This window comes from Cuculus canorus, chromosome 16 (genome assembly GCF_017976375.1).
Source record: "Cuculus canorus isolate bCucCan1 chromosome 16, bCucCan1.pri, whole genome shotgun sequence".
Classification (NCBI taxonomy): domain Eukaryota; kingdom Metazoa; phylum Chordata; class Aves; order Cuculiformes; family Cuculidae; genus Cuculus; species Cuculus canorus.
This window is the reverse complement of record NC_071416.1, coordinates 13,889,703-13,913,083: the sequence shown is the minus strand read 5'-3', so window position 1 is coordinate 13,913,083 and position 23,381 is coordinate 13,889,703. Positions and strand designations below refer to the sequence as shown.

The window sequence follows — 23,381 nt, the reverse complement described above, 5'->3', positions numbered from 1 at the left end:
GTATTCATCACATTTCTAAAAGAGGAAATACAGGAACATGTAACAGAACAGAAGTGTGAGACTTCTGGCTGCGGTTAATTGCGACACGTTGGTGACAGAGGGATGAAGGCAAGTTCCACTTGCAGACAGACTCTTTTTCTCACTTTTAGACACTAATAGGGGTTTTCTGTTTTGCATTCTGTTCCTTTCAATCGTGTATGTTGTCACAGAATTCATCATTCATGAGAATTTTTTCACCGATTCCTAAGTGCTTGTAAGGGTAGGGCTCTCACACGCGGGTCTTTGAGACACAACACAGTGACCGTGCAAAGCTGAAGTCTCTTCATCCTCCCTCAATTATCTGTGCTGCTCAAAGTGACGCTGCTGGTGAATAACAATGGATAAAAACACAAGAATCGACAGAACAGCCAAGGTATGTCTGGGTTTTTTTTTAGTACACTATAAACAATCAAGAAAAAAGGGTCCTGGGGCAGGGTTTGATATTTGAGTTCTGCATGATGCTTAGTGATGTTGGAAATGTTTGGGATTCTCATCTCGAGGTGGAAGGAGGGGTCTTCACGATGCTGATGTACCTAATCTCTCCCTGTTAACAAAACTATTAACTGCAAGAAATGTCTTCTTAGGGAGGAACGAAGCAGGATTCCCAAATAGCAAATACCTGTGAATAAATGCATTTGTGAAATAATAAATACATAACTTCAAGGTTCCACCTGCCTTACTGCTATCCTGTAGTAGCATCAGAGACACGATTATATTGTCAGAGGTTTCCAGTGACAGTCCAGGTGACCTGTTGCACGGTAGATAATTTCCCTACATTACATGCAGAACAGAAGACATTTTGAAGTACTATATTCATTTATCTTGAAAGACTGTAGTAGCTTATAAGGTGTTTTTTTACATTTATTTGTAAATTCATATTGCATCTACTATGATTTTATAGATGTGCAAAATACCCTCCTGCACCTATAAGGGTTAGAGAACGCAGAAGGCTTGATTCAAAGTCAGTGTCTTGATTGTCCTACTGTCTGCGAGCCTAATAAGCAGTGTGATGAGATTATTATATTCATCCTGCATTATGATCTCAGTGTGTACTGTAAACAAACTGCCTTCTGGAAATTTGATACAGAATATAACGGGGGGGAAAGCTTAATAGTAGATTGATGAGTCATTTTTTTGCACTCAGAATTTTCCATTGAGGCATGTAAAGATAAAGAGGACTATTTTTCACATTAAGCCATCAGAAACTGGTGCAGATTTTTCATTTCTATACAGGGAGGAGAGTTTCTCTTTCTAGGTGTGATATTTTCAGCTTTCATAAATGGATTGCCAAGGGCTAAATAAATGTAATGGTAGCAAGCGTTTTTCCTGCTCTGCTCTGAGACTTTTAGACACAGCCATCACACACCCAGTCAAATTCAGCTGAGTAACAACTGAAAAAAGTCAAATTTATTTCTGCTATGTAATTTATGAGCTGCTTATAAGGTTCCTGCTACCCCGGCAGTACTGTTCATTATCATATTTGAATGTTGTACTTAATACAGAAATACTAAGGATGTGTTTTTATTGCTGCCTGGGCTTCTCGAGGCACTACGTGCCACCCGTCAACAGCTGCACCGGGATGGGTTTGCAGTTATCGCTGTGCCCCGACCACCTTCACAAAGAAAACCATTTCTGAGAATGAATTCAGTATTTCAGTGCAGTCAGAGAAATGGTGTTACCCCTTTCTTGTTGCTGTGACACAGCTGCCCAGGAAACATTGCAGCCCCTGCTTAAAACACACTGTGACGGCCGCTCTCCGGAAACCATCCTCGTGTTGTTTGACAACACTGTCTGTGCTGTTGCCCAGGGAACAATAGGACTGGTTTCTAAAAACACTCATTAAGTTGATCTGAATGTTGTCTCTCCTTCCAAACTGCCCGGTTCACGTACCCCCATCCCATCCACAAACAAGCAGGGGAAGAACGACAGGAGATTTGTTTGTGTGGGCTCCTCTGCAGCTGGGATGCGAGCAGCGACAGGGCGCCTGCCGGCACTCCCTCATCTCAAGCACTCGGGAACAAGTACGTGCTTCAAAATCGGATTTGCCAGAGCCAATATACTGAGCAAAGAGTTACTTTAAATAGCCAAGAGGAAATACTGGAAGGGATGGTGAAGTCTGCGTTTTCCGGGGCCCTAGATAATAAATTTGGGGCTATTCCCAGAGAGGCAGTCGGGTGGAAGTAGACTTGCTTTCCTTGGGAAGTCTTGGAGGTAAAACTTCAGTTGTCATGGACAAAAATGGCCTTGACGCAGGGAATTTTCACCTTAAGTAATTTATTGCTGTTATCACAAATTTCTAATCACTGCTTTGGGTGAATAAGCTGTGAACCATTAAGCAAATACTTAAGTAAACACCTTTCCTTCCCCTCCTAGTCTCAGTTTGCCTTATTTTTGAGTGGGATCCACTCAGTCCACTCCACTTCCTTCAAGGAGGTGATGGTGGTGCAGGAGGTTGGGGCCGAGGAAAGGATCTCTGCCTCCTGCTGCTCGGTGATTATTGCCCCTTTTCCTCTGCTCCTCCACGCTGCTGTCTCTGCCCCGATTGGGATTAATTCAAGAGAACATTTTACTATATCGGAAAGTAATTCTGTGGACACATTGTGGCTCTGTTACTTGTATTTCTGGATGATTTCAAATGCTGATAGCAACCTGAAAAATTCCAGGGATGTAAGGGAATGGCTGTTCTTTATCTTCTGCATGAAGTGGAGTCTTCCAACTAGTAAAACTGCTGGTTGTAATAGTAAAAAGAAAAAGAAAAGCCTCCCCCCACGAAGGCATTCAAGTGAGCTGCTTTGTGCCAGGAATTCTTTCCCATTTGGAGAACTGCAGTAGCTGCTCGGAGCCCCAGCCCAGAGGTGCAGATTTTGTTGAGAAAGCATTTTCAATTCAGCATTTTTCTGTTCAAGACGCATCGCTTTTCTTGTTATGTGACTGTGGGTTTGGGAGTGAGCTTCTAATTTCATCTTGAAGCTACCATGGAAAAAGGAAGGAAAAGGCTTTTGCCAGAGAAAAGGCAATGTGTACAAAGGCAAAACCAGAAAAAGTCTGCAGACCCCAAGATACTCACAAGCACAAAGCAGTAAAACTTGTGCAGTTGCAAAAACATCACCTGGGCAGAACCGGGCAAATCGCAACTATGAATAATTTTAAATAACACCGTTATTGAATAATATTAAAGGATTCTTAAAAATAATCAGAGAAACGAAACCCTCGAGCTGCAGTTAATGTTTAACTTTCCTCCTCAAGTTTTCTGCTTCTCAAGAGTGAGATTATTTTGCAGGGATTTCTATAACTACAAAGATTTGTTCAGTGTTTTAGAGACCTGAACATGAAAATTTCAAAGTATATCAAACCGCTTGTAAGTTAAAAAGAAAAAAATCAGGAGTAAAAAGTGATGCTCTCAAAGGTGCAAAGCCCCTTCAAATCCCAAGCCCTGCTTTCTGCTCGGTCCCCGCTGCCCCGTGTCCTCCTGTTAAGACAGTTGCAGAGCAGAAAAGACATTTCCCGAGGGGCTGCAGAGGGACATGTGTCTGAGCTGCCACAGCCCCTCATTAGCATCAGCAGCTGCAGCCCAGTTGCACCATGGAGATAATTGCGCTATGCAATTAGCCGGGCTCCTCCGGGGCTCCTTTGAAGGCAGAGGGAGGTGGAAGGAGGTTGGGCTTTTGCTCCCAGGCTTCCAGCTGGACCCTCCAAGAGCTCCTGCCCATCCCTGCCCTGGGCTTGCAGAGGAGGAGAGCTCACCCTCCTCCTCCTCCTCAGGTGATGGAGTAACAGGGAAATCAGAGACACCAAAATGAAGGTCAACGTAAGTACTGGATTATTTTATTTCTATTGCAGTTAATTTAATCCCTTTTCTCATTTCATTTGTAGTGGAAGTGTCCATAGTGTAAAAATCTATGTCTGTCAGGATCCCTTTCCACAGCGCCTGCTGCTGATCCCATCTGCACGTTACTAACAGAGCTCATGGTCTTAGTTTTGAAATACAATCCACAATAAACTGAAAAAACAAAATGCTTTCTCAGGAATGTTTTGCGCCTGTACATATTAGGCAATAATATGCCTTGTTAAAAAAGTTATGGTGACCGACCCTGCCTGGCCATTGGGATACTCCTTGCTTTTCATATTTTCTTGGAAATAATGGACTGAAATGATTAACACTTGAATCGTATGTTATGTCAAAAAAAGATGATGGTTTTTGCACTGATTACTGGAAAATGGGTAATGGAAATGTTTTAACACCCTGAGTCACTCTTTGATGAAGAAAACGTTAAGTAATTTCAGTATGAGTTATGTGAGCCGGGGGAAGCCTGTGCACTCTAGGATAACGCCTGACCGCGTCCTGCAGTGCTCTTTGCAAGGAGAACTGATGCCCAAAAGCGGAAAGGAGAGGTGGCAGTGTTCATTTTTAGGAAACGCTGCTCTGCTCCGGGAGGAGGAGGAGAAGGGAAGGAGTAGGTGGATCAGATCCATTTTGCAGTCATATGTTAATGGTTTTGCTCTGACTTCCAGCGCAGCACACATGCAGGCAGCAGCGTCAGCGTGCTTTGTGCTAAGCAGAATTTCTTTGGCTGTGACACTAACGGAACCCTTCAGCCTCACGTTGCAGCTGGTCCCTGGCAGGGTGTGCCCTGTGTTAATGGCACGAAGGGGCGATGTACAGTGGATGCGCGGCAGCGGGGATGCTCGTTAGTGATCAGTGCAGGTAAAAAAACATCCCCTTCTTTCCTCAGAGAAAAGTCAACATTTCAGATAAATGCAACTTTTTTTTTTTTTTCCAAGACAGTGGTCTTAAAAACCAGATTTAACCTTTTGGGGCAGATAACTGCAGTGAGAGAGCTGGAGGAAGTGGCAGCCTTTGGGTGTAGAGGCTGATTCATTATGAATCAGAGACCCCTTCACCCCTGAGACTGCTGCCCCTGCGCTTCTGCCGTGTTCAGGGCATCAGCAGGAACTCAGCCACAGCTCAGATGGGATGCAGGGACAGCATCCTGCCACGCTCCAGCACCCAGGAGGAAGAAGAGCCAGCAGTCGCTGCAGAAGTAAAATCTGCAATTTGCTCCTAAGAACCTGTCCTAGGAATTTCTTGCCTGGTCCCTGGGCAAGTGCAGGAAGGAGAGCGAGGACCCTGCTCTAAGGACTGTCTGTGAAGCATCTATTGCTTAAAGGCAAACAGAGAAAATTCATTCTCATCGAAACTCTGTGTCTTTAAATCAATGTTTCAAGATAAATGTTGTGGTAAAAATGTAATTAAGATACCAAATTAAAAATTAAGGAACTAAAACACAGAAACACGGAAACGCTGCGTTTTTAAATGTCAGGAAATGGTGGTTTATTTTTCCTTGAACATTGGCATAAGTCCACACATGCAAAAATGCTACAAATGGGAATGACATCCCGATTGCACTGAAAATAGGGCGAGGATGGTTCTGTTGGTTTTACTACGATTGGAATCTGATTAACTACGTTTGGGGAGAAAAAGGGAGTTTGGAGAATGGTTAACAGAACTGGCTGATGTGGAGCTGTACAATTTCCACCTAAGTGGTTCTGCCTGAAGTTTAAAAATCTGACCATTTAGAATTTAAAACCTGCTGATTAGCACCTGGTTCCACTTTCCAAAACTCAATTAACGCTTTGAATAGGCAAGGCAAGTAAGAGCTGACATTCATTCCTTGCCAAAGCTTGTACAGAGGTTTCACATCTTTTTGTGCAACAAAACCGCTTATTTTCCAAAATATGCCAACAAAAGAAAGAATAAACTAGAATGTGTTCTGTTAGTCACAGAAAATGTTGCACATCGAGTGGGATGCACAAACTCCAGAGCTTGAAGGGTAGAGAAAGATGTTGGCATTCAAGGGAAACTCTTTGTCCTGTATACGTTGACCATATGAACTCTTTCTACAATTAATTGAATTGGGCAAATCTTAAATCGACTCAACTTGGTCTATTTGAAAGAGAATTCTCTGGGATGCGTGTTCCCAGCTAAGGGGGCAATGGAGAATGTTTATTTCTTCAGCTTTGTTCAGAGGCAAAGAGATTAACTGGAAACAGTTCTGTAAACACGTCAGAGGGTGTCCGTGATGCATGAACATAACGGCTCAGCAAACACAACCCATTGCCTTTCATTTTATCTTTTCCTTCTCCTCAAACATTTTAAGTCTCATTTTCCTGCAGTAAAAGTGCTTACAGATGTTTTTTAATGCGCAAAATACTTCTCTTCATCCACAAAATAATCTCCTGTAATTAAATTTATCTCTTTTTTTTTATTTCAGCAGTTTTTTTAAGAAGCAAATTTAAGACAACAGATTTTTTTTTAATTTAAAATGCTGTGAGGCACTGTATTATGTACTTACAGTGTGAAATGGTACATAGCAGTGAATTGAAGTTTGCAAATAAGAGCTGAGTAGGAAGGAGGGTACAGAAATTATTGTGGTAGACTTGCAGAGAGGATGCTCAAATTATTTGATAATTGGGAAGTTTTTTCTAGCAACACATATATGTTTTATGGGGGTGTTTTTTCTGCTGATTGTACTATAGGCTAAGGATAGAGATTGGAATAGGAAAAGGATCAGGAAATCTTAGTAGCAGTGGGGTTTTTTTGCCTTAGCACAGACATCTAATATATATATACAGCACAGATGTCGTTCTGTGTGAGTGCTCCCATTCTGAGGTTATAGAATTTTATATTATAGTATTGCACAATTAGCAGCCTTACTGACTCTTAATTAAAATTTTCCCTTTCTTCATTAATAAACATGAGTTAACAGCTTTCATTCTGAAGACTCCCAAGGGCTCAGAGATTTTGTAGTGGGAGCATTGCTGGTTGAGGACACACAAACAACAAAGATGTGAAAATTCCAATTTGTAGGGAGAGTTCCTATCTTAACATCTGATCTACAATCCATTCAAAGGAATCACTTCCAGCTACGCAAGATCATCTCTTCACTCCTAAGTTAACCGAACTTAGTATGGTTGGCTCAATAGATGAAAGTAATTTGCATTGTTCTAATGAGGTCGTGGACTCTACAGGGGAGGACAAAGTCTCAGGAAGAGGTTGCAGAGGGCGTTTTCGACGTCTGTGTCTGTCATCTGCTCAGTGAGAGAAGAGTAACACTGCTGTCTGCCGAGGTGCTTTCTCATGGGGCGATGCAGTGGCTTTTAAGATGTTCTTTGTCTTAGGATATTTTTTTTCAGGGCTGCTGGCAGGGAAGAAGCAACAAACGTCAATGAAGGACAAACACTTTGATCTCATCTGTGTCGCTTTAGTACTTATTACATATTGGTTATTGTAAGGACACATTAACGAGATCGCATAAAATAACAAAGAACTGTACACAGCTGGCCCTGGGTGGCATTTTGTGGATGATAACGTTAGACAGCCAGTTTCCGCTCCTTGGGTAATAAAGAAAAAATGCAGAACCCCTTGGCCCCAAAGCACAGCTTCCTCCTAGCTAAGCATCCCTTAAGGTCTCTGCGATCCTGGGAATGCAGTACTTGTTTATAGTGAATGGCAGCTCAGGGATGCTTCTGCTTACATGACAGAAAGCGGCTGCCACAGTGATTCTTTACATATGTCCTAGACAGCTGAAAGTGTAGATAGAGGCCAATTTCTGAAAAATACCCCCACATTAGGTGAACCAGAGCCTGTGCTACAAATAACCTCACCCCGTGTCTCTGGAGATAGCCGTGGTCTACCAAGTCTGTCTGTGCTGTCAGACCAAGCACTCACTGTAATGTTTGTCTATCAACTTGCCCCTTCGGTTATTGGGCTCATAAGATCAGTTGGCTGGGATGAGTTCTCTTAGAAGTGTCCTAAAAAAAAAAAAGATATTTCTTTGGAAAGCAAATTGGAACAGCTTTTGGCATCCAGTGGTTTCTCAGTAGTTCGCTCTGTTTCTTACCATGAGCCACTGGAGCCTGATGGATGCTGAGCTGTGGAGGTGGCTCGCGGGCTGGGTGACACTGAGGGACACAAAGGCAGTGGCGGCTCCTTACGCAGCCTCACAGTGCTTTGATTTGCTCAGCATGGCCACATCCTCTTCAAGGGAGTATTGCTATGTGTTACTTTTCAGTGGAACATGGATATAACCAATCTAGCTTCCCTACCTGACCCAGCTTAGTGGCTCCAGCAGGTTTTTTTTTAGCACCACCTCAAACTCCACTAGAAAACCAGCTAATCTATAGCAAACTCTTAGCTGCCACACCAACAGTGCTTTCCAGTACTAAAGCCAGGTAGTTCAATGCTTGCTTTTAAGTATACTTTAAATATATATTTATTATTCTAAAATAACTAAACGCATCAGCACCTGTGATGGTAGGCATTGCTGTAGGTTTAATACAGTTTGTTTTCCGAGTATTAGGCTGGTCTTCAGCATCTGTTTCAGCCCTCTGGGCTAATATTTGTTGAATCCGTGTTAGGACTCTTAGAACTAGCACTTTATACAAACAGTGGTGCCTACATTCCTTTGGCAATAACAGTGCATAAAAGAAATGCTTTGCAGTCTCTTCCTCATTAGCCCTCTCCCCCTCTCCTGTTTGAGAGCTCTGCTGACCTGAAGAGATCTGACAATGCTAAAAATCGTTCATCTTCCAGAGTCTGGAGGTTGGGACCTGTCTCCATCACTTCTTTATTTCTCTGTTTAAGGTCTTAAATATTTCAGTTCCAGCCCCATGGATGGAACATGAGATGAACTATGAACAGATTTCTTGTTCTAGTTAGATCAAGTTTCCCAAGGTGTCCTCTGATTTTTTTTAATCCTCTACTTGCCTTGAAATTGCGATGATTGCAAAGGTTCCTGGGTGTCCACGTTGCCTGCTGATGGGAGCCCACGTGTCCTAATTTGAGCTTCACAAATTGGAGACAACCTTTCAAAATTTGAACCACCGGGTTCTGTTTTGAATTGGTGTCTTGCTGTGGGCTACTCGGCGTTGGATGTTTGCACAGCAAAACCAAAGGGATGTGCGCTGTGCCTCAAGCTCAGAGACCCCTCTTTTGAAAAGGTTTGTGACTTTCATAGCCTAAGTTTAAATTTTAAACTTTTCATTCAGTGGGGTTGCCATATGACTTTGCCAAACAAAATGTTGCTTGGTAGAGTTTTGATAACTCTATTCTGTGGAATGGCTTGGCTGTTGAAGAGAGTTTAGACCTCCCTTTTGCTTTCACTGACCTGGCTGTTCTCTTGCGTCACTCATCTTGCAGCAAAGCAAACCCAGTGATGTCTAGAAAAGAGATGAGAAAACTGCTGCAATTATTTCTTCTGCTAATACCTGCTGCAGTCACATTTTATTGTTGCTGAAGTATCACTGATGGGAAGAGTACCCCTCGCTCTGCACACTTAGGTTGTCGTCTACAGTAATGATTTGCAGGAAGTCTCATTGATGTGTCCAGGTCAAATTCTAACCTAGTGAAAATCAGCATGTTTAACCTAAAACAAATGAGATTTGAAATTGACTTCCATAGTTTCAAACATTGATTAATTAAAGAATTAGTCCCAATAAGGTACTTAAGATGCTGTTTCCACAAGGCAGAATTGGGGAAGTGTCATCATTTAGATGCCTTTTAAAACCACACTGTGAACTAAATTTTCCCCTCATTTGTGTTGGTGCAACTCGGAAGGACAGTCTTGTTGTCTGATGCATTAGTCAGGGGCTGCGTTCCTGAGTTCGGGCTTCCTGGTTCTGCCACCAGTTTCCTGAATGTGCCTGGATAAGGCTTTTCACGTTTCAGTTGCCTGTTTCCAAAAGGAGGACAGTGTCCCTCTGTCCATTCGCTTTAGGTCTGGAGAAGAGGGTCTGTCTGTCGGTGTGGCTGTACAGTGCAAGAAGGGATCAAATGTTAAGCCCCAACCAGAGGTGTTGCTGACGAATAATAGAAAAAGTTGGCTGTTTTCTATTTTTTCACAATTACAACAATGTGTGAAGCTCAAGCCCACGCTGGGCTGCACTCTGTGGTGGGATTCCTGAAGGCCTGACTTCAACATCGGTGGTTCAGAACGTTTGGTATGGTCTATATAGAAAGTGGGCTGTTTTAACCACATTAGGACATAAGGTGAAGGGGGCGGTTGTCCATCTCTGGCAGCTGCTGACGAGCCCATGTATCATAAAAAGGCCATTGTTCTTGGCCACCCTGACAAATAAATGCGTCCTGCTAACACCAGGTCGCTTTCGTCAGCTGAGCTGACAAACTGGTTTTCCTCTGCTGCAACTTCAAGCCAGCTGTTGCTTTACAGCAAATGCTCTGGACGAAAATATAAGGCATCATGTTTCCTATTTGGGTGCTATCGCTTTGGACAGTACTCGCACTTTCTGATAAACTAGTGCTGAACCACAGCCCGAGTCTCGCAGACTGGGAAGCAGTCAGTCTCATTTGCAAGCTGAAAGCAAATGATATCTCGTACTGAAAAACACTCTGCCCTGTGCACAAACGCCCCAGGTTAATAAAGCTACCTGCTGCTATTATTTATTATTCTTTTAACTGGCATCTTGTAATGAGTAAGCAATACCCAAAATAACTAAAATGTTGTGATCTACAGTCGTGATTGCCAGAAATCTATGGGCCTCAGCTGAGACACGTAGGGCTGCCCTGTGATGGAGAAGCTGGGAAATATGAATGTTTACTGTCTCGCTGCTTTTATGTAATCTTAGGAAAGTCATTCACTCTATTCTTCCTTGGTTTCCTGTCTAAAAGAAAATTACAGTAAGTGCACTCTATGAAGATATTGCCAGATATACTGGAGACAGAAGTATACAGGTGATGTCTGCGTGATGGAGAGAAACACAGGCACTGCTTCAGGTGTGCTCACCTGATGATACGCTCACAAACGCAGTGATCTGCTGTGAAGCTTTAGCAGACAGCAGAGCTATTTGTTTGGGATCACTACGGACATAACTAGATTTTTCCCTGTGCTAATGTGTCAAATAAATTATTAGCCTAGGATGCTCTGAGTCAGAAGGATCCGACTCTTATGAACCCCCTTAGTGTTGACGCCATTGAGAGGTCTGCCTTCGTAAGGTTCTCGGAAAAGAAAAAGTTTGAAGGAAAATAAGCAAGGTTGGATTTTTTTCCTTTTTTTTTTTTCAAGTAAGAAATAATTAGCTTTTTCATGTGCAGTTGAAGTCCTCAGACAAATTGGGTAGCAGGCAGGAAGGCATGAGTTTTATTTTTGTATGGGTGATGCATTTCCTCTGCAGATTCTGACAAAGAATTCACAGAATGCCAGTGGGGAAAATTACCTATTTTTTATGCAGGAATGTTCGTAAGTAATGAATGTTAGCAGTGCTCTTCGGGAGCCTTGGGGGAAAAGTTGGTGAAGATACATATCACAGTATTATTACGATCTATTTATTTACTGCACAGAAATAGCAGACATAGGCTGCAAGCACTTAACTCTCTGAAACCAATGCTCTGAGAAATGTTGTTTCCCATGAAAAACAGTGGATGTGAATTAAACTGAAATGGAGATAAACACCGAACTAGAAACCAATTAACATTTTTGTTGGTGTAATGGTGCAATGCTGGTACTTTTTCTCTCTGCAGAACACCTTGGCGAAGGCGCTGTATGACAACAAGGCAGAGTGCTCAGATGAGCTGGCCTTCCGCAAAGGAGACATCCTGACGGTTGTGGACCAAAACGTCATCGGCAGTGAGGGCTGGTGGAAATGCTCCCTCCATGGCAGGCAGGGCCTGGCCCCCGCTAACCGTCTCCAGCTCCTCACCGCCTCTCCAGCTGCCCTGCTGTCTCCTCCCACCTGGAGTGACTCTGCAGAGTCGCCCGTGGGCCAACAAAACATCTACCAGGTTCCCTCCATCCCCAAGCCTACGGTGTCATCATCTACCTATGAGAAGATGGAGGGATGGGTTAAATCTCCAGCGAAGGTCTCTACTCTGCCTGCCCCAGGAATATATCAGGTGCCACCCTTGGCTGCACAGCTGCTCAGTGAGAAGACCCAAAGCTCAACAAACCAGGTAAGAGTATAAGCAGCCGAAAGTAACAAATGTTATTATTAAAGCAATCATTAGGAGCAGGAAAATAATACAGGCTGCTGGCCTGAGTCTCCCGGCGGAATTTGCAGCAAAGTGAAATAAATGGTGTTTAGGAAACTCCCATCAATTCTGCTACAGTTTATAGCATTATGTGAGAAATGCTGCTCTGGGCAATATATGAGTCTCTATATTCTGTAGTCCCTCACTCTTTTTGACAGTTTAAAGAGGCTGTAAAATAGAGCAGGAAGTAAAGAACATACCATTTGTTTGGAAGAATCCAGAAATTATTTACAAACCCATCCCAAGGTTAAAATAACAAGACACAGAACTTTCTACTCTGATGGTCTACAATATGCATCCATCCAGAGTCTTCTGGGCACATGTGGGGTCTTTACGTCCATCTACACAGGAAGATGATTTGTAAGAAAGAAAATAAAATCACCCTTTGCTGGGTTATTGCTGCCTTTAGTCTGGCTTCTACTATTTCCAGCGCCTCAGCAAGCTCAGAGGCGCTGCTTCTCTTTCCTGCTACTCAAGGTTGTCACTACTATTGCACAAAGTAACAGCACCTACTTTAGAGATGCTGGAGGCACAGGGTTTGGTTGTGTGGCCTGAATCATTTTCTCTCCTAGGCTGGTTTTGGTGCTTCTGAGACGGTGAATGGGGTATATGGGATGACAGCAGCCACCAGTCCCTGTGATTATGGAAGGAGGTTTCAAATCTGGTTTCCTAGGGTTTCGTTACAGCTCTCTGGCCTGGCCTCTTCTTTCTCCTTGCTCCTTGTGTTTGGCGTTCAAACAAAATGCATACATGGAACATGTAATTTGACTAAATGTTGCATCAAGTGTCTTAACATCAAAAACTTGTGTTTTCTACAGTGTAAAATGAATGGGGAATCTTTAATGATAAAAGGTAAATAGAGCAAGTGGGGAGGGAGCCCAAATGCAAGTTTTTATTCAGTCCTATGAGCTCTTTTCAGCCCTGAATGGCTCTTTATTTAATGTATGGAAACCATGTTAGAAATGTTAATTGACAAAAAGAAAAGGAAAGAAATTCAGTCCTCAACTAAATAGCTTTTTAGGCTGATTTAATGATCATTTCATTTGTGGGGCTCAGTCGGCCACCTTTCCTCCCACTGTGCGAAAGGCAAGTTACAGAAACCAAAATGCTGATTCCTACTGCGTGGCAAACGAATGCTGGAAAACAGACAAGCTCTGTGCATCTCTGGTGACTGAAACTTAATTTTCTGCACTGCAGCTGCACATCCAGCTTTTGTGTACAGTTATCATAACTGCAAGCTCAAACTGACTAACAGCTACAAGAGACCCTTTAGCACTTGCTGCGATCTGATTTCTCCACATTCCTAACACTAAAGAAGACATTTGCAAATTGAACATGAGATTGATACAAATTTTCCATGTTGTGCCAGCAAATCTGGCTGAAGATGTCATCTGTAATTCTTTATCTGAATGAACAGACCATCAGAAGAGCTCCTTGGCTATTCCCGTCTCTCTGTCATTTCATGAGTTTCTATGCCTAAGCTTTAACAGAGACAGGAAAAATGTCCTAGCCTGCTTTTATTATTTGGAAGTTCAGATTTGCCTAAGCTGCCTCTTGCACAACGTCACAGCTGTCACCTCCCCAACTGTACGGCGGTGGCCACAAGCCGCATGCAGATGCCCGGGGAGGCTCAGGGGTGAACAGCCTGTGCAAGTGCAAAACGAAGTGCAGCACTCCAGCTCACCGCACGCAGATCCTATGGGACAGCTGGCAAAGTTCCTGGCATACTCAGCTGTGCTCTGAGCAGCTGGGCAAAGCCACTGTAAGTCTTTGAGGGAGCTGATTGAAAGCAATAGAACAAAAGAAAATCCCTCAAAGTCTATATGTTTTCATCCTAGAGAAAAGCCTCGTCACTTCTGCCCAATACTCGGGGCACCTTCTTGCTTTACAGTGACTGAAAGTACTTTAAAAAATAATACGATGTGGTACTCGGTGAGTTTCCTGGCTAAGGATGGCTTTCTCAATACCGCATCTTTTACACTTTCTACTCAGAAAAGTCTCTTCTTTTATGCTTGTGTTTGCAAGCAAGAAGGCTTACATGCAGGACATTCGCTCGTCATTCCTTTTCTTCAGATGAGAGCTAAGGGCTTTCACAAAGACAAAGCAACCAGCTGTAAAGCTGGAGTCCTTGTCCTCTACAATAGTTCTGTTGAATGTTGTCACTACAACCCTTACAGGATAAAGACCATTACCTCCAATTTTAAATAATTTACTGTAACACAATGGTCTTCCTGTGGGTCAGTAATTTTCAGTGCTCCACTTATAAACTAGCTGCAGAGATGCAGATTAAACCCATCCTAAATGAACAAACCTCCACAGTTTTGGGGTTGAGTTTTAAAAAATTCTTTCCCAGCATTCATATTTTGGCATCTTAGCTGATTGTCCCACAGATCTAGTCACAGCTCCAAAATGATGTTTTAAGCAAAAAGGAGAATTGGCCTAAATAATGTAATTTCCATATCAGACTTCCCTCTTTATGGAGCTGTGTAACATGCATGTAACTATGTTTACAAGGTAACTATGTTTATTCCTTCCAAATTAGTCAGTTTTTCATAACTGTGGAATAATGTGTCTCAGCCTGTACATTTTGCTGCTTTTACTCCCACTAAATGTGGGAGTAAAAAAGGAGGGAGGCCTAATGGCTCTGAGAGACTGGAGAAGTACAAATTCCCCTACTTTCTTTTTTTAGTGGTTCTGCTTTTGGGTGTTTAAAGATTTAAGTGATAACTGAAGCTAGATTTTCTCCAACTCTTTTCTTTCCCTTGGTTAGTAAAGCAGATCACCTTTGATTTGTGAGCGTCAATCCTTACCTGAAATAAAGCAGAAATGGTGTCGAAGGAGAATTAAGAGGAAAAAAATACCATGCATGTGTTTGTAAGGTCCATTCTTGTCTACTGTTGTCAGTGAAAAGCTAGAAGTTTTTTTATGACTTAAGAGTAACTACGCTAACAGTGGCCTATTCAATTAATTGAGTTTTCAAAGATGTCCTGAGCTTGCTGCTTACTGCAGCTTTCTTATTATTGGATTTTTTTCCCCTCTCTAAGCACCTGTTTACTCTCCCGAGAGCATGCCGAGCGTCAGTCCCAAATATCAGGAGTGAGGTGTATGATGTTCCATCCACACAGCGCCGGGAGTCCTTATTCACAAAGGTGAGTTCTGCCATGGTCTCCCCCCTGTAACTGGGACCTTGTAGGGCCTCAGAATAGATTTTAAGTCAAGTTCTAGTGTTTTCCTGTTTGCTCTTTGCAAAATCTGGCAAAACCCTGTATATTTTTAGGGAAGTTCAAAACCTAAAACAGTTTTCTGTTGAATTTGTTAGATGTCAAGAGAAATACGTTTTAGATTTGGTATCTTTCTAATAAACAGTTTCAGTTTTACCATTACTGGGTTTCAGGGCACAGACAAATTCTCAGTATCAAAGTGTCAATGTCTCTGCCTTGGTTTTTCCATCAGGAAACGTGCTTTGTCTCTGTGTCATTTGATTTGGAAGATTTCAGGATGCTCACAGAAAAGTCACTAGTATGTGTACAAAAAAAAAAGACCTAAATATCACCCACACCGCCCGCCTCCTGGGCAAGAAAATGCAAGGGATGGGTCCTGTAACTGTGATGCACTCAGGGTCAGGACAACACACAGATTACATCTACTGCTGAAGCATCCTGTTGCATGATCCTGCTCTTGATACCGTGCTTCCCTGCAGAGCGTGAATGTCATCATGCGTCTTCTATGTCTCACTGCAGCCTGTGCAGGTCACCAAGCTGGGACAGCCTCTTGTGCAAAGGTTGGGGAGGGACTGCAGCACATCTACGGACCCTCCCCATGCCTCTTCCAATTGACTGGTACTGCAGGGTTCAGTCCACTCTAATTCACTTATTGTCAAGTTATCCAGAAACTTCTTTCTGTTACCCACTTTATGTTTTGGGGCGATCCCTGCTCAGACCCAAACGAGCGCTGTGGAAGGAGCTCCAGCAGCTCTCCAGCAGGCTGAGTTTGGGCAGCGTGGGTCAAACAAGGAGCTGTGCATTATATGGCCCACTGAATTCTTCAGTGGGCTCTAAAAAGGACTGAAGCAACCTGGGTTTTTTTCCCTTTGAGCAGAGTGGTGCCACTCCACCCACTGCACGAAAGGCCTCTCTGCTGGTTAGATCGACCGAGTGTTTCCAAGAAGAGCAGAAGCAGCTTTACAACACCTCGTCCAGCCCAGAAAAAGCAGCAGTTGTTACCCAGAAAGACTCACCAGCGGGCAATGTAAGTAAAACTTGCTGGACACGAGAGAAAAATCTCTCATTGCTATGATGTTAGGTATGTGTGCTGAACCTCCCTCAAGGTGATTGCGGGGATTAGACCAGCACATCTTCAGTGCAATACCTTGTCCTTCATATTAAAGAGACAAATACTACCAGACTCCTGGATAGTTGGGTTACCTACCAGGACTAGGAGCACCACTGCATGTGCATTTGCTTTTTAGAGTGCAGGCAACAAGAACTTTTGCCTTAACTTCTTTTTATGACAGTGCGAAAAGCAAATTCAATACCCTACATTCTTGACTGTCTGTTTGTATAGTAATATTTAAGCAGAAAGAAACTAACTGTTCCCATTCCATGCAGCACTCTTCCGCTCTCTTTTTGGGGAATGGAGCACACCTGGCTTTGGGATGGGGGAGTGGGGTGTCAAGCTTCCCATCTCTTTCCCACTGTTTGACAGGTACTATACTTGAAGAAAGGGCAGATCTGAAATTTCATAACAAAAAAAAATGCCTCAATGGTAACTCTTCATTAGTTGTGTGTCAAGTATTTCAGGTTTCCTGAAGGGTTTTAGGATCCAACAGAATTTTGACAGGCTCCATAGTGCACATGCCCAGGAAAGAAGTGCAGGATCTCAGGGCAGACCATCCTAGCACAGGAAATCTGAGGTGAATTTAAAGAGAAGTGCTGTAGGTTTGCGACTGCCTCACAACTGGAGAAGCCAGTCCTGTACAGGGTGCGTTCAGCAGTTGCGGTGAGACTGGTGCTAGCCAGTATGGGGATGCTGGCATATGAGCAATTGCTCATCGAAACTGGCATTCCTGACATCTCCGTGGCTGTTAATAGTTTACTGACCAGCTGCAACAGCCTGGGAGCAGATTTCCTTTTGGAGACATGGCTTATCATTGCTTCCAAATTAAAAGATTCTTAGCATTCTTTGCTTGTGGGTAATTTGGAAAATTTCTGGCTTGGGTCTGAAACACCCTTGGGTTTTTATGCAACTTGGCCTGACCTAGCCTGTTCTTTCTAAAGTTTTTATTACATAGTGGTACTTTCTATTGTTTCTTGTTGCTGCACATTCCTATACTTCCTTGCAGTCCCTCATGCTTGTGCCTCATGCTTGTAAGGCATCCTGGTACAATCTGTCCTGAAGTGCCTATTAACATTACTCTGGATTTTCTTACACAAGAGGCGCTCGTTTTCCAGCTCAGAGATTTCATCTGTGCATGCATATGTTTTTAAGGTATTGGACAAAATCTGTATCTGTCTTAGCAAACCTATATCAATTAAAATTTAAACTCATTACATTTGTTTGAGAATGGTCAGTTTTATCTGTTGGTAATTTATTTTTTGTCAGGTTATACATATAAATGTGGATGAGGATATTGGAAAATCAAGTGTTTTCTTACACAGAGGCTAATAAAAACTTTTCGCCTTCATCCTGTAAAACTGTGTGTTTGACATTAGCTACTAATAAACTGGCATTTAATTTTTCTTGTAGCCATTTCAGACAACTATGAAAGTTTCCTACCTCAAAGGAACCGGTGAAGAACCCACAGATTGCACTGGCTGGGTACTCTGCTGTATGATTTCATCACCTATGCTCAAAATATTTTAACCTTCATATATGCAGCTCGCTTATTTTAGAAAGAAAATAAAAAATTATGGTCTGGCCTTTCTGTAGTGCCGTTCCATTGATGTTACCGGAGTTGCTCACATTTATATGCCCTGAGAATTCAGTTTTATTTCTTAGTTCTTGTTTCAAAACACTGTTTATAAATCTTGTGTGCTCTGTTGCAGCTGTATGATGTCCCTCCCAAAAGAGAAACTGATGTTTCAGAAAATGAATCTCAGAAAAAGTTCTGGGGCCATTACAATACACTGCCAAATCCTCGAAAGTCAGAATGGATTTATGATATTCCAGTATCGCCTGAAAAGACAAGGTTAAAACAAAACCCTTCTGGTCATTCCTTGGAGAACCAGGTGCTGTACGATATACCACCGGCCAGGTACAAGGCACTGACAACAAATACTGAAGCCAAAGTTGTAAATCCACAATTATATGATATTCCACCAACACAACGGAAATTAACATTTCCAGATATCCATCTCTACGATGTTCCATCCTCACGGGATGTGCTTCTTTTGCCACAAAACAGTGATGCACCTCCAAGTCTGCCAGCAACAAAAGCTGAGAATCAGATCTCTGAGGAGAATGTTTATGATATTCCAAAAGGTTTGCCCACTGTTTTGCAGTCCAAGAAAGAGATGGAAAAAAACAGCGATCGTTCTGGAGACCAAGCATCCAGTGCTCCTCCACAGCTCTCAAGAGATGCCAAATTAGAACAAGACAGATTATCTGTTTCAAGTGTGGATAGCAGAAGCAGCACACTCTCTACATCCTCAAGCTCTTCTGCAGAGTCTTTTTCTATGCCATCATCAGAAGAGCCTGTCAAAGAAATTAAACTGGACCTTGATGTAGCCATAGAGACACTGACTAGATTGCAGCACAGCGTATCCAGCTCGGTTGCCAGTTTAATGATCTTTGTGAGTAGTAAGTGGAGATTACAAGAGCACCTGCAGAAAAGCATTGAAGAAATCCATAGAGCAGTCGATCACATAAAAGTATCACTGGGAGAATTCTTGGCCTTTGCTCAAGTTGTAAAGGTAAATGCTTCTAACCTCACTGATAATAACCTCCAGATCAGAATTAAAAAACAGCTGGAAATTCTCATGAACTCATTCAAAATCTTAACAGAAACGAGAGAAGCTCTGAACAACTGCAACTGGTCACTGGAGGCTTTGGTCCTCAAGAAACCTCAGAACAATCCAGATGATCTTGATCGCTTTGTTATGGTAGCCCGCACAATTCCAGATGATATCAAGAGGTTCGTATCCATCATCATTGCCAATGGAAAGCTTCTCTTCAGAAAGAATGAGAAGGAACAAGAAATGAAGCTATCAAAAATTAACCCAGAACACAAAATGGCAAAACAAATCACAGTGCCAAGAATAGAAATAGATTCACTACAAAGAAATACTTCTAATGAACCCAACCAAAGTCAGCCCTCTTCTGAGAAACCAAAAGAAAATGCCACTGAGGACTGTGATTACGTTCAGTTACAGGTTAGTATAACTGGATTGGAAAGCATGCTTTTGTAGAAAGTTTGGATTTAACAAATTAACTCCTTATTACGAATTATCAGATTTGTGTGTTAGAATAATTCTCCTTAGAATTACTGAAATGTCTACTAAGAATATAACTCTCTTGGCTTCACAAAGAAATGCTGGCTTGTCATTAGTATTTAGGAAATGTTATGTTCCGTTGATGTTGGTTTCAGTCTTAGATCTTGCAGGATCAGACATCAATTTTTTAGTTGCTTCTAATAAAGGAACCACTGTTGTTCTTAACATGAAGGCTGCATAGCAAGTAGTTGTTTCCCCATGAAGTAATAGAAAATCACATTTATATTTAAATATTTCATGTAAACCATTTCACCTTTGCATTCATTTTGATTTGTACAGGCACAGAAAATCATTTCAGGTAAAGAAGTAGCAAAGAAGAGTACAGATTCTAAACCAAAGGTATTTCTGATTTTGAAAACTACTACTCCTGTGGACTTCTAGTCCCTGATTTTCTGTGCTTGCTAAAATCCAAAATTATTTACATCTGAACACACTTATCTTTACATAGAGATCTATTTCTTTTCTCATAGTTCATTTCCCAGAACTACTTCTTAGATACACTGCTGGAAACCCATCCAAAACATTTCTTTTCCTCAGATGTAATAAACCACTCTTGTTTAAAGTCGTAGAATTTATTTGCTTACCTTTGTGTATCATTTGGGCTAAGGCTGTGAGAGTTAGTATTTCGTGCACTGGTATAAGGATCCATCCTTGTTACTGTACAGTTTTAATCATTCATAACTCTCTTGAAGTCAGCACCATTAAAGACCAGGTCTAAATATTTTGTGGTAGACTCTATAAATTATTGATGTTTTCAGCATTTTGTGTGCTATTCATTATTAAAATTGTGTTCAGTGGAATTTGTTTAGGGACAAAATCAGGAGAAAATACCACTTTGAAGTCCAGTACTATATGGAAAGAGAGCTGATGGTAAAAGACTTCTGGGATTGGGCAATTTGCAAACTATTAACTAACAAAACTCCCTGTAAAGGAAGATAGATACGAAGAACACAGGATAGAGCAAATAAAGAAACAATCAGTGTGCCACCAAGCTGAGTCTCTATTTATCTGTTTTTTTCCAGGTTTTGCCATCTGCAAAAAAGGCTGTAATACAAAGCAAGCAGGACTCTGGAAAGAAAATCGCTCTCCCTGAACACTGTAGGTTGTGTTTCAGTGCACTTCACAAGGCAATTGGTGTATTTACTAATAGCCTAAGCAACAACCAGCCACCCGAAGTCTTCATATCCCACAGCAAATTGATCATTATGGTGGGGCAAAAGCTGGTGGATTGTCTCTGCCAGGAAACTCAAGAAAGAGATGCTCGGAATGACATTCTCCACAGCAGCAGCCAGTTTTGCAGCCTCTTGAAGAATCTGGCTCTGGCCACCAAAAATGCTGCAATACAATATCCAAACACAGATGCCATAAGAGAACTTCAGGATCAAACTGAGGAGCTGTGGAAGTACACACAGCAGTTTAGAGCAATGATGGAATGAAAGGCACTTCGCTGTTTTTACAAAAGCTCCATTGTTATGATTCTCTTTGCTCCTTTGACATGTGGCAGCCAAGGAGGGCAAATGCAGCTCAGTGACACCAACTTTTTGGTCTCCTCTAGAACTCCCTGGGTGTTGGTGCACTTTTAGCAGGTGAAGATCCACCTGCTAAATTCAATCTGTATTTTCTTCTCCACTGTTCAGATCCTGCCTGGAAGTGTCATCATCTTAGTGGCTGGCCAGGAATGTTTGTTGTGTCTTAGAGCAAGACTATTTTATTATCTGGCCAATTTCTTATTTCTTTAATTTTTATATAGGTCAAATAAATATATTTTATTTTATTTTTTATATTTGGGTATGTAAAGTTTCCCTTTAAATTTTGCTGCACAATGTTCTGTAAGTTATGCTGCCCCTTTATTAATTGTTTCTTGAGGACTTTACTCAAAATTTGTAATAACAATGTATTTTCTAACAGCTCCAAAGCTAACTTTTGTTCTTCATATTCAAATGCAATTAATGTATTACAAGGCAAAATCTGGCAGGCACTATGCATAGCCTAGATGTTAGTGGGAAATGCTGCAGCTGGTATCTGAGCACAGAAGAAAAACTGACTTGGAGGAGTATGGTGCCCTGTCCCTGGAAACATTCAAGGTCAGGTTGGATGGGGCTCTGAGCAAGTTGATTTGGTTGAAGATTTCCCCGCTCACTGCAGGGGGTTGGACTAGGTGATCTTCATTGTCCCTTCTAACCCAAACCTTTATATGATTCTATGAGTCCTGGATCCTGGCAAAATCCTTGGGGAGCCACCTTGGCCATGCTCCATCGCAGCCTGAAGCTGTTCAGAGCAGTGCTCCAACTGAAGCAGAACTGGTTCGAGTTGCTAAATTCACCAGAGGCTTTGGACGAGCTCTCCCACAGCCAGGGAAGTTGGTATTGTTTTTCGCACTGATGAAGCTCCCGCAGGGCTTGGACCCACCATTACTGCAGATTCATTTAACTTCATCCTCATATTTGCTGGATCTGAAATACGGCGATGAAGGCCCTGCCACCACCCAGCCAGCCTGTTTGTACACCTGCATTATTTGTATTTTTCCTAATTAATTTATTTTGAAGTTTTTATCTGGAATATCAAAATTGGGTCTGTCTTGGCAACATGACACAGTTTCTTTGCTCTGAAAAAACAGACAATTAGCGTTGTGAGCAGGTAGAGCAAATTTGGACTGTGACAGTGCTCATGCTCGTGGTGTGGCTGTAGAAAACCCAGCACCATCATCCTTTTCTGTATGATTTTCATTTGGCACTCACTGCATTTTATACTGTTATTTAAACGCCAACATTTGCAAATATTTGATAAAGGCAGTAACTGTATTTCATGTTGGCTTTGTTGTTTTTTGTATTAAACTCACTCCCTGACACACTGAGTGTCTGTGACTGCCCGCTCTTGCCTTAGCAGCTTTGGATGAGGGCAGGAAAGGTGGGATGCAGCTTAGCCCCTGCCAGCCTGGGCACAGGCATGCCTCCCTTGGCCATAAACCCCCCAAATGGGTGTCCGAGGTGGGAAGTTTCTCAAAAGAAGGGGCATAAACATTCCAGATGAGGAAAGAACTGAGCCAGCAGGGAGCCCAGTTGGCCAAGAAGGCCAATGGCATCCTGGTCTGTATCAGAAACAGCGTGGCCAGCAGGACCAGGGCAGTGAGTGTGCCCCTGCACTCGGCACTGCTGAGGCTGCACCTCGAATCCTGTGTTTAGTTTTGGGCTCCTCACTACAAGAAGGACATTGAGGGACTGGAGTCTGTCCAGAGGAGGGAACGGAGCTGGGGAAGGGGCTGGAGAACAAAGGCTATGAGAGGTGGCTGGGAGAGCTGGGGGAAGAGGAGGCTGTCCACCTACAACTGCCTGAAAGGAGAGGTGGTAGAAAGGTGGGTGTTAGTCTCTTCTCCTAAATAAAAGTGATGGGAGTGGCCTCAAGCGGTGCCTGGGCAGGTTCAGACTGGACATCAGGAAAAATGGTTTTGTAGAATCATCAAATAGTTTGGGTTGGAAGGGACTTTAAAGATCATCCAGTTCCACCCCTGCCATGGGCAGGGACATCCCACTGGATCAGGGGCTCCAAGGCCCATCCAACCTGGCCTGGAACCCCTCCAGGGATGGGGCAGCCACAGCTTCCCTGGGCAACCTGGGCCAGTGCCTCACCACTCTTATGGTGAAGAAATTCTTGCTTATGTCCAGTCTAAATCTGCCCCTCTCCAGTTTATACCCGTTGGCCTTTGTCCTGTCATCACAAGTCTTTGTAAACAGCCCCTCAGCTTTCCTGTAGCCCCTTCAGACACTGGAAGGTCGTTCTAAGGTCTCCTCGGAGCCTTCTTTTCTCCAGGC

The 23,381-nt window shown here is 42.7% G+C and overlaps 1 protein-coding gene across 4 annotated transcripts; it reads left to right on the top strand.

Annotated features, from left to right (window-relative positions):
- Positions 1 to 57: 57 nt before the first annotated feature.
- On the top strand, positions 58 to 22,356 carry CASS4 (Cas scaffold protein family member 4). Of its 4 annotated transcripts, none has more exons than XM_054081879.1 (7): positions 58 to 412; positions 11,576 to 12,004; positions 15,127 to 15,231; positions 16,181 to 16,330; positions 18,127 to 19,452; positions 19,852 to 19,911; positions 20,595 to 22,356. In XM_054081879.1, the coding sequence occupies exons 1-7, from the start codon at positions 377 to 379 to the stop codon at positions 21,006 to 21,008; spliced, it is 2,520 nt and encodes an 839-aa protein (XP_053937854.1). In that variant the 5' UTR covers positions 58 to 376; the 3' UTR covers positions 21,009 to 22,356. The 4 variants fall into 4 exon arrangements, with proteins under 4 accessions (XP_053937854.1, XP_053937856.1, XP_053937855.1 ...); XM_054081880.1 differs by lacking the exon at positions 58 to 412 and adding an exon at positions 506 to 3,847; XM_054081881.1 differs by lacking the exon at positions 19,852 to 19,911 and having other exon boundaries at positions 59 to 412.
- Positions 22,357 to 23,381: the final 1,025 nt, after the last annotated feature.